Here is a 12,113-nt window from a genome sequence, read left to right as displayed (position 1 = left end):
GTTGAATGAGCTCTAAACTTTAGGAATAAAGTTGCAAAATGTTTTGAAGCCAACTGTTGAAGAACCCAAAACTGTAACAGGAACCTTCGAAGGCTGTGTGTGTATGGTTTAACATGATATTTATATGTTTAAATGTGGCAGAATATCGTTATGGCTGCAAAAAAGACAAACTGAGTTTGTGATTGCAGTTCTCATTGCTGAAGTTCTGTTAATCCACCATGACATGCAGGTTTCATTGCATTGTAATCTGTTTTGTTTTATTCGTCCAACACAAGATATCTTGTGATATGTACGTTGTCACTAGTGGTTTAACCTGGAGGTGTGCTGTAAGGAACTTTAATGTGGTTTGTTAGTGGTGTATAATCATGCCTTGTTGCAAGCTCTAAACTAACATAATACATTGGGGATCAACAGAGAAGCAGAAGGGCATATGATGTAGTACAGAGAGAATATACTAGTGTCTAGAAGCTGGCAAAAGAGAAAACTTGTTGAAAACCATTAACAACAAAATTTCATTTTCATAGAAATTCATTATATGTTTTCTTAGACCTACTGAATCTACAGCAAAGTGAGTGGTAAGCAAAATTACTTTTGAAAGAAATAACTATATACTGTAGCATACTGTTTAACTATGAACACAGAAATAGGATCTAGCAGGTTGTGTTAAACACAGAAGCAGGCTGCACCTGAAACAAGGAAACAAGGTTGATGAAGGCAAGGAAGAAATAGCTTTCTTCCACTATTTTAGAAACTCAAAAAGACTGATGCAGGAGCTTTCAGGAATATCAGTTTTAATAGAACAGAAATCACTAAACTCTTACATTCATGCAAACAAACAGAACAACATTAAACACTGATCAGAGTCTGGTAACTAACCTTCATCAGTCGTGCATTCAGAGAGAATTGTGTGACAAGAATTTTGTACTTGGGTAAAATCAACGTAGTGCCCACTAGGACTTTATAGGACTGTCATGCTGTTCATAAAAAAGGAAAGTTCCCTTTCTAATCTTCAGGCATGCTGATATACTGCCAGAAACTCTGAAATAAAATTGATTTCTCTTTGAAGCAAAAATTACCCATTTCTTTAGTGCTCCGATTACATGTTTTTTTCTGCATTTGAAACCAAGGAGGTCTCACAAAATAACTATTGAGCTAAGGATCAATAAGCAGCTAAAATAGCAAGCCTTTTGTTACAATATATTTTGAAAGAGCCCAATTTCCACAGTGTTAAATATTTTGATTCAATTACTTCTCCTCAGTGTCCGATTTGTGTTAAAATACTGTACCTATTGCATATTGTCAATAACATTTCCACTAGAGTGCTAATTAGGTATCTTTATAAATAATCATGCTAACAGACTGCATACTGATTGATTTGTTTAGGGCTCCAAATTATATATATAAATGGCTGATAGCTCTCAATACATAGCAAAGTGTTTAGTTGTAGTTTAGCATAACTGAATTTATTAACACAGGACATGTTGTTTGTGCAGAATCATATTACAGTTAAGTGCAGAGCATTTTACTTTGCATTGCTAAAATATCACAATAAGTGAATGTTCACATTTTAAAAGAAAATAAATTTCTGGAATTTCTTTTTACAAATCCCAATTATTTATCGTAACAATAGCATCTCTATCAGCATCCTACACTATATTATGGCTTTCCATAAATAAATACATGCACACCCACACATGGCATCTATGAATAACCGAATTCAGATTATACTTGCTCAAAGCATAAACAGGTTAATTCTATTTATGTAAATAGTTGTGGCATATATTTCTTAGACTGTATGCAATATAATACTGTGTATTTTAAAGGTAATTATTACACCTTCTTCCAATTGATTTGTATCTTTTATTTTTTGAGGGGTGCAAAGTAACTCAAGTGTGGTTTAAAGAATGCTCTCTCACACAACACACACTCAGTAATGTGCTTTTATTAAGATCCAGTATTGTACAGTAGCTGTGTGAAGAACATGCATTGATCAAAAGAGTTTCTATTTGTGATGATCTCTTGCTATACAGTATATGAAGTGAGAATAAGGGGTACAATAAATGTGACTGCAAATGCACTTTTTAGTTACATTTATAAAACTGTCTATCCAATGTACTATTTCAGTCATACTGCTTATGTCCGTTGATCTGAAGAAGCGACACTTTAGTTGAAACCTTTGATACTGCATTGCATTAACTGCTCCAAATTTGTTCATGAATACAGATTTAAACATGCAGATGACAATTGCGGACGGTGAGGTTATTCAATGCCATTTTGTTAAGAGGAAAACTCTCCCATCTATCTAAAGCTCTTGAGCTATTTCAAATTGTTTTTTTTTATTGTGTTAATGTTAATAATCTTATTGATTATTATTTGAAAATTGTTGAATTATCTCTAAAGTGTATTATGCAGTGGGCTTAAAACATGTCAGAGTCCAATCAGAACACTACCAATCTTATTCTGACCAGCTGCTTAGACAAATAAACTGTGGAATTTTTAAAGGGTAATATACTTGCAAGAGATTTGCATTCAGAAGTTGACTTTTGCACATAGAAAATGAAATAATATTTAATTTACTTTTTAGGACTTCTGTTAGAATTTCTCACAGTATCTAATAATCAGGTTGTGAATTAGGAGTTAAGTTATATTCTTCATCTTTGTTTGTCCATGAAAGTAGTCTTGAATATACTGTAGCAGAACTAGCTATAACCTAATAGATTCCTGCTGACCTCTAGAAATAAGACTAGTTATTGCAATAAGGAACAACACTTCTTGAAGTATTATTATGGGCCCTAACCAATCTATACAGTACAGTATGTACTTCAACTAATCTACTTTATATAGTAGACAAATAAACTCAGCCTTGTGCTCCAAAATATATTAAATCAATGTGAAGAAAAACTAGTTGGTTAGCTTTACATGATAAATGTGCTAATAATAGGAGTGATTTGAATCACCAAAGCTGTATTTACATATAAACACCTAGGGGGAACATGTATCACTCAAGGTCTGTCTTTATTGCTGGGAAACCCACTAGATGAGTTAATAATTTGAAAAGGCGTACTTTGTGCTCACAATAAGAACTCTGTCTTCAAAATACTTTTTTCTTTCTGGCTTATGGCTACATGTAAATCTCAGTATTGTTACATACTATAATTGCTGAATGACTGATTGAAAAGAACCATTGTTTGGTATTTTTTCCATTAACACGTCTGATAAAACCAAAAACAAATTTAATATGAAAAATGTGATGTGAATATTGTATGTACAGAATAGGGACTGGAAATCAAACATACCAATTGTAAAACCTACTGGGGCATTAAAATTGTGATATTTCCTTACAATTTTTTATAGGCCTACGATCTAAATATGAAAATCCCCATTTTGTTATGTGCATGAACAAAAACAATTATGTTTTTCTAAAGTAAACAAAAAATTACATAGGGGATATGATCAATAATGTAAAAAAGCATATCATTCACCCAATGCTAGGATCCACGGTCCCATTGGAGGCTTAGATTGCTTCTGCTGATGCAGCCCTGTTGCATTAAGATCCATGGCACTAGTTTAACTATATTTTAGGGGTCATTAAGTACAAACTTGGAGGGGGTTTCCATGTAGGGGGATGAGGATTAGGTGAGGGAGCTTTGTGTGCTGGTGGGAATCCCTCATTTTACTTTGTTTTTTGCAAAAAAGATTCCATCCAATTCGGTTCACACAGGCTGAACAGAGCCTAAGGTGCCACAAGACAGCTGTTTTATCATCACAATTGTGTGTGGTGCTTCCCTGAGTGCAGTCAGCAACACACTTTTTGTTATTCATTCTGGATGAGTTTTGAACTGGAGCTCAGTTTGTTAGGGGTTTAAAATTCGAATGCTTAATTCAAGGGGTATACTGGCTTTACATTCCAGCTTCAATAAGTCCTTTCAGCTCCAGGCTTAAATCACAGGTGAAACATGTACCAGAGGACAAAAGCGGAAGTGAATTTAAAATTGAGAACAGAAGGCCGAATCACCCAATTATGACTGTCAGAAACCCAGCTGAACTGGAACTGCCACTTGTGTGTTTTCTGGGTCTCGTGTCACAGCTACGAACCCTGCAACTGCACACAGGAGAAGAATGAGGAGCAATAGGCTGTCTCCTCCAGCCAGCCCTCCCAAGAGAGGCTTGTCTTGTTTTAAGTCACCAATTGGAGGAGAGGCACTCCCCTCACATACAGCACCACAAGGCTGCAAACACACAGGAAGCTGTTGCCAAGTTACAAGATAGCCCTGGCCAACTAAACCCACCAATAATTAGAGGCCAATTACCCACAACACCTTGTGAGATCCCAGTCACAGTCAGCAAGTAACTCAAAGTGCACCTAGAACTCAAAGTTTAGGCCCTTAACAGGTTGAACCATTGAGAAAATAGGCTCTTTTTATGCAAAGGGTTGTGGTAGTCTCAAACAGGCTACCCTACCACGTTATTAAAGCCAATACCCTTACTTTTCTCAAGAAATTGTTCTTCAGATCAATTACCTACTAGCAAATGAGCTAGACTGACTGAAGTCTTCCTCTCATTTGTAACCTGTCCTACGTTTTAAACAATAATCACAATTAACACAATAATCATCAAGAGTCATCAATTAAACTCCAGCCAAGAAAGATGACATACAAGACTAACACTGCTGTGACTAGATATAGCACTCCCCTTTTAGCTCAGATACTGCTGTTTTAAAAGGTAAAGTGTCCCTTTTCATGTATTTTTCCAAATAAATGCAGACAGCCTTACTAAGAACAATACTGAAATACTGAAACAATACATAGAACAATCACATACTAAGAACAACTTAATATTTTCTGTAGAGGAACAAAAACACATAGTCAAGGATGATTTGTTCATCCAAGAAAGTAATCTGAAAGTAGTTAACATTGTTCTTTTTGTGCCTTCTGCCAAGTCATACAGTAAACAGATGAGTTCACATCAGGCATACTCCCTTGCACAGAAATATTTGAACTAGAATACAGTTGATTTCAGCCTACAATACTGTAAGTATTTGAATTCAAATGGACTCACTTTTTTTTACTGTTTTTATATGATAGGTTTTCATCCAGTAAAGAAAAAGGGACTATACCTTCATAACCTGTGCATTGTTAAAAAAATAATTGAAGTATAAAAAATGAAAAAATGTTAAAGTATATACAGTAACATCTATAAAGGATTGTTATATACAGTAACATGTATGAAGGACTCATCTGTTTTAATACCTTCACTCATTAAATTAATATTATTGTCTCAATTTGTGTGATCCATATTTCTAAATGATTTTATAAAGGGCATATGGTAGCATCCTGTACATTGTAACAATTCATGTTCACTAATACATTGCAAAACCCATACTTATTAATGTAGGGGGCATTGCCTATTTTTCACATACATAGACTCATTTAGACCATCTAATCAAAAGTTAATGAGACATTTTAAATGTATTTTATTTTAATCATCAAAGGACACAGATTCAGAAAACTGAAAATCCAGATGGCATATTTAATTAGAAACGAAAATAGTGACCCTAAAGCATGGCACATTTTTCTTTAACTGAGCCTTATCTTAACTCTTCTGGGGTTGGCATTGAAGCAGAGCTATGCCATACAGAATGGGACACCCTGAGAGAAAAAGGATGCCTTCCCTGCAACTCACAGAAAAGCTATGTTAGGATCTCCAATCAATTTGTTAGCAGGTCTCTGGGAGATGGGAAGTAACTAGAGTACCAGTGGAAAACCCTCAGGAACATGGGGAGAACCTGCAAGCTCCCACAAACGGTTCCACATCCCAGAATCCAAACCAGAAGCAACAACTCTGATTATTGCACCTCCACCAAAAAACATGCTTTCCCTCAAAAGCACAACACCTACAGTATTTTTAAGTATTTCAGGTTTGATAAGAATGTGGTATATTTTGTTATCTAAAGTGCTACAGGTTAATATGCGTTATGATACTGGCCTATTCACTCTTGTTTTTCACTTGCACTTACTGTATTTGTACTGGGTATAGTATTGTATTGGCACTTGATATAGTTGTTCTTTAACACATGTTGTTGCTTCTCCCAGAAATTTGAAAGGTAGAGTATGAGTGTATATATGAGTTATATTATTCTCTATTTGACTTAAGTTGAAAAACAGCCATCCTTCTATTTGTGTTTGACAGGACTGTGTGTAGTTATTTTGGTTAAGAACAGAGCATGCAAGAAAGAACCTAGAAAAAAGAAACAACCACACCAATAAATTATGTAAATGCTGCAGGTCACGTACAATCCATGCAGACAAATTTGACTGAGAAATACAACTACCCGTATATGTGAAGGAGAATTAGCTAGGTGTAAATGTGATGTCAAACAGGACAGTGATGAAAGTGCTGAAGATGAATCAGGAGTGTAACACCCCTCTCTGCTCTGTGTAGGAAGGATACATCTGCCAAAAAGGTGCTGAATGATAAAAGGAGTGAAAAATCTCACTCCTGTTTTAGAATCCACTACACCAGATATACGAAACATACAGTTAGTGAGTGTATACCACAGGGCAGAGCAAGATTTGTAAATAATTTTGAATTCTAACTTTATTATGAAAATCATTCGAGCTTTTATCATCTCAGATTCACAAGACCCTCTGGAGTGTTGTGGCTCTTATTATACAGTAGGTTTTGGTTTTTATTTTATTATTACACTGCTTAAAAGAGTTCAACTTCATGTGCAGTGACACGCAGATAATATTAATTTGCTCTGATGTTGAAGGTTGAAGTACTGGAGAGCAAGAATGGCATTGCCATTTCGGGTAGAAAAAAAGTGCTGTCAACAGGATGTGGTCACTGTGAAAGGCAGGAAATAGGGTTTTTTTTAAAAACTAGAGGCCTTCAATAATGCAGCAAAGCAATTTTAATCTTCTTGGGAGTTGGTTCTTACTTGAAGAAAGGCCAATTTATTTTATTTTTGATATTTAATAATTAAAAATGCTTCTGGAAAAGGTCAACAAATGGAAAATATATATTTATATAAATTAAGCCTGTTTTAATTTAATCATATTTAAGTTATTAATGTGCAACCAGCTTTTATTTATACTGTACTGTATGTGAATACCCACAGCAAGTGCACAGATACAGTATAATGTTTACAATACACAAATAGCTATAAAAATGCTTACAAATAGCTACAGTACTGTATAAACAACCATACATTTATTCAAAATCACTAAGAGGCTAAATATTTTAAATATTACCCATAACATGCTCTTGTATTTCCCTACGTAAGAAATGAACCGTATTTGATTATACAAACTTGTAACTTAAGATGCCCACTGAAACAAACCATAGAACTATATTACAATTTGGTGGAATACACAATTTTTAGTTTCAGTAACTCCTCCCACAAGATATGAAAATCTCACCCTCATTAAAAACCTACTGTAAGTGCTCAAACAGAAACCTAGATGACCGTCTGAAGAGAAAAGGGCTCTGCAGGTAGAAGTTGGTACCTAATAACAAGGCAGCTCAAGAAAAACTGCCTGGAAGTACATTCTTGCAGACACCATTGTTAGGAAGTCATGCAATTTCTTTAAAATAAAAGACAAAGGGAAAAAAGGGAAGTGCAACCGTGGAGTGACAGACAGCGTCGCCCAAGTGAACACAAGACAGTTTTTAGTGATCTGTAAACTACCGCTGCTGCTTAAGTCTGGAGGTTTTAGGACGGATCTGTTTATTCCCCAAAGAAAGCCAAAGAGGACGGTGTTAATAAAGAGAGATTTCACAGAGCGCGGCGCTTGGGATAAAGTGAGATACAAAAGGTCAAATTTGATCAGTTGGAGCAGATTACAGGGGCTTTAAAAGGTAGGGGCAGAGAAATGAAGCCAAGGCTAGAAAGCAATATAGCGCAGGATTGATTCTGGGGGCGGAGGTAAGCTATGACAAGTGCTTATCAGCTAGAGAAGTAGGACGAGTTCCACGGGGCTGTTGTCATTTGCAGACGGAGTACAGGACTCGCTGCTTTTGTTCTGGCGTTTCTACCCCGTGCTGCTAGTTAACAATGGTTTCTATAATTTCTGATCTGGATCCTCTGAAAAGCTGGAATGTATTAAGGTAGGCTTTGTTAGTTTCCGATCACTGCATATTCATTTTGTGGGTTTGGGGGAAGAATAATAGTGGAAGTTGTAATTAAAACGTGGAGCGTTTAATGGTAGGGTTGAGTCGAGGTTTCTCTCGTAACTGGATGTTTGTGACTCCAAACACCGCATGTCTTGACAGATGCTTAGTGTTAGCGATGTTCAGCTGGTTTGAGGTATTATTATAGGGACTGCTATTTCGGTTAACCCAAATGAAAACAAGGCGCTTTACTTTTAAGTTGTACTGTCATGTGTCTGACGCACGGAGGCTGTTCTGAAGTCTTACATTTTTGATTAACCCCTTTGTAGTCTCGATCTCTTAAGTCTGACTTCACGATCTGCAGGTGTTTGCAGGGGTTGAGGGCTATCTTCTGCTTTCAGTAAGAGGAAGCAGAGCACAACTAAGGAAAGTTTTGACTGACAGCGAGGCATGTTGGATTTCAGAAGGACTGTTGCAAGAAGCAACTGCTCATTACCTCACAGGAACTAGACAGAACGCTTTGTTTTCCAATGTTTATGAAAAACCTATTTATTGTCGGACATATATTGTAAATAAGTATATTATTGAGTTTTTCTTGATCAAGTTTAGGTTTTCTAAGCACCTATATTTTAAAGAGACCCTGATATATAAAAAGCTTAATACCTTAAAGTTGAAAGTAAAACTGAACGTAATCATTACTTAAAATAAGTTCCTATTTTCGATGAAGACCGTTGCGTGTTTAAACTGTTCATGGCTAAGTGATTCATAACGAAACAGCTTTCTTTTTGGTGTCTCATAGAGCTGGTACTTCCTGACATGCTTTAGTTATCTGCACAGTACCTAACACGTTTTAGATAAATCTGCTTTATATGCGTCTGTTCGATTATACGTACGAAAATATGTATGTCGGCATTTCTCTTTCCTAAATTTCAATTTATCCGACAGTACTGCACTCCACCTTTAAAACTGACATAAAACTGCATTTATGTCATCGACTTCAGAACTCGTCTCTATCTGTACCCGTTGAAGTAAAAGCACTTATTTTATAAATATTTAATACGTTAATAAATAAGTAATTAGTCCCAAAACACTCTTCGGCCCATTTGGGTGATGTCCTTAAAACCTATTTAGAAGTTGGACGTAAATAGCTCCAGAGAGCACAGCAGCCTGGTAGAAGACCTCTGGCTTTTAAAGGAGCCCGTTCTCCTTTTGTAGTTTGCAGTATATTTAACTTACACGGTAGTTTCATGCAGGCAGAGGAGTAATGTTAGGTCCTGTGTTTTTGTACGCCCTTTTATAAAATCCACATAAAATCAGTGGTAACAAACGTTTTGACCCCTGTCTTCTCCATCATTTTCAGTATCATGGATTGTAAAGAACCTGCACGCTGTACAGAATGTCGTCTAAACGAATGAAACATCTGCTAGCCAGCTAATGTCGGCCTGCGTGGATTCGGAAAAAATATTAAAATTAAGGGTGTAGCAAAGAAATTCTGATGACTGAAATGTAAATAGGGTGATTTTTGTTTCAAGTAGTCTCTTAGAGCAAACACGCAGGACCTATGCAGAGTAGTTTTCGGTGCTGGTTTGTGAGGATAATCATCTGTTGTTTAGGGTTGAAGGAATATTCGAAAGGAGAAACAGGCTTCACAGAGACTCTTGTTTCTCTCTTTTATTGAACCTCAGTAGGCTGCGATTAGTTTAAGAAGCATCTGCGCCTTGCTGAAGAGAATAATGTTTTACAAAATATCAGTTTTAGGCTTTTGCCTAGTTTGTACTTATTTGGTAACATTATTTAAACGGTGTGTAAATCTTGCTGTATAGCAATTGCCGAACTAACACAGTTAACAGTCAAGTAGCCATTCATAAACTATTCTAAAATGACAAATATCTATCTTCAGGTAACAATAATGCAGTTTAACTTTAGGTAAAAACAATTACTTCCTGCTTATTAACTCTATTAATGTTCACTTAATGTATAACAGGTTACATACATAAATTTGTAACCCCTACAATGAAGTGACAACATTTATTTTATATTAACTTTATATTATATATATATATCTTTGGTAAATCTTAACATCAACCAAAATTATCATCAGGGTCTAGTGTCCTATGTGGTATGAAATTAATTTGCAAATTATATGGGTCTGTCTGTATGGTATTAATGCATAATTCAATATTCTTTAATTAGTCACACTCGGGGACCTTCCCAAACACCCGTACTCAAAGATTTTATATGATTCAGAGATTCTTTTACTCCAAAAAAATGAAGATACAGCACTTTACCTTGCACATATACACATGTAACCCTTTATTACACAATAAAAAATGTTTTTAATGTACTGTAAACAATAAGTAACTGCCTTTGTGAACATGTTTTTAAATGCTTGATGTTTAATGTTACTCAGATCATCAAAATGTGATTGATTTGTTTCATTAATATGAAGGAACATTTTTAATTTTGAGCACTTTTTTGTTTCTTATGAAGCTTTCTAAATATATTGATTTGCAAAAAATAAATAGTCCAGAACAACATATACGGTTGAATGGCTTTGGGCAGTAAAAGGGTCTCACTTATTTGTTTTTTCACACAGTTCTGACACAGCTGGAGTGTTCAGGGCCCTATACTGTAACTGTTATTAAAAAGTCTTCTTAATTTGAATGTGACAGCTCTATAAACAAAATGTATTTCTGTAATAATGGGTAAGGTATTCCTTTCATTGTTGTATTATTTTTAATGAAGTACAGTTTACAATTGGTATTTGCAAAGGATCCTTATTTAATGTCGTTGCTGTACAAAACGAAGGGATAATAATGTTTTTCATGATCATGTTTGAATAAAGATACTACATATTGTATATGTCATTATTCATTTATGTTTAAGAAACTGGAAGAAAGATGACCAGGATTTTCTCTGCTCCATTTTTTTAATCCATGTTTGTATGGGATCCTATTCTGAGAAAAATCTTCAAAATGTTTTTTTTTTTCCCATCCCGTCTGATGTGTAAATTACTATCAGTAAGATAAATGTTGCTGGGCTTTCTAAAAAATCCTGGAACTTGGAACATCACATTGCATTTATCTTAAATATGCCTTTGTTTGTTGTCTTTATTGTAGCAGTTAATTTGTTTGGTATTGTTAGCCAAACTAAGATAACTGCTAACATTTTTTAAGAGCCCTGAGGTTTGATAGTTTTTAGTTATAGTCCTGTGCTTTTCCTTCACTAGATTTGAATTGTTTGCATATGTCAGTTCAAGCTTAGCATATACAAATTAAATATCTAAGGTCAATGGCAGTTTCTTTATGTTTTAAACCACAACAGGAGGACAAAACCAAAACTTAGACATGGAATAATAAATTATAGTAACATAATACTGCTCAGAACACCAATATAATTTAAGCAATCTGAAAAAGTGGAATGAATTAGAATATTAATCCAAAACAGTTTGTGAATCATTGTTTAACCAATACTGGGCTCAGATACTCAGGTAGGACACTGCTGTTGTACCTGTTGTACCTTTGAGCAAGCTTCTAGTAAAATATCTAGTAAAAGGGTGCAAATGTAAGCTGATTTTGATAAAAGCACCTGTCAAACAAATTAGTAAGTACTAAAATAATAAGCAATGGTTTAATAAAGAAACCGAATCTTAGACAATGTAGAGAACATATATTCTACTGAAAATCCTACTTAGAAATGTTATATACCTTATTTGTGTCCCAAATGGATGTGTTTGTTTACCAAACTAGTTGTATTACCTGGACTGTACTGCTACTGGACTACAGGACTAGTTGAATGCCATTCCATACTGGAGGCACAGAGGAGTTATTTATTCATTTTGCTAGTTTGAGCTTTAGCAAAATGCTTCAACAAAATAAAAACTGTGGCACTAAAAAACAATAACACCACAGATATTCATGTACAAGTAACTATGGAATCTTCTATGCATATTGTAGTAAGACATGATACTGTATGCTGAGAATAAAATAATTTTTTTAAAG

At 35.0% G+C, this 12,113-nt stretch overlaps 1 protein-coding gene across 16 annotated transcripts in view; it reads left to right on the top strand.

Annotated features, from left to right (window-relative positions):
* The window catches only part of celf2 (cugbp, Elav-like family member 2), a 207,546-nt gene that overhangs the window by 9,117 nt on the left and 186,316 nt on the right, over positions 1-12,113 (top strand). Inside the window, exon 1 of one of the 16 annotated variants that reach the window (XM_088645338.1) lies at positions 7,696-7,860. The exons of 14 other annotated variants lie outside the window; for them this stretch is intronic. Coding sequence is in view for 1 of the 2 variants with exons in the window: in XM_088645326.1 (XP_088501452.1) it covers positions 8,057-8,109 (53 nt within the window). In the remaining variant the exon portion in view is untranslated. Of the gene's footprint in view, positions 1-7,695; positions 7,861-7,919; positions 8,110-12,113 lie in introns of those variants that run through there. One more of the 16 variants, XM_088645326.1, reaches the window with a different exon arrangement.

Source organism: Lepisosteus platostomus, chromosome 9 (genome assembly GCF_059453375.1).
Source record: "Lepisosteus platostomus isolate fLepPlt1 chromosome 9, fLepPlt1.hap1, whole genome shotgun sequence".
Lineage (NCBI taxonomy): Eukaryota > Metazoa > Chordata > Actinopteri > Semionotiformes > Lepisosteidae > Lepisosteus > Lepisosteus platostomus.
Note: the sequence above shows the minus strand (reverse complement) of the source record. Positions and strands in the feature narration are given on the sequence as shown.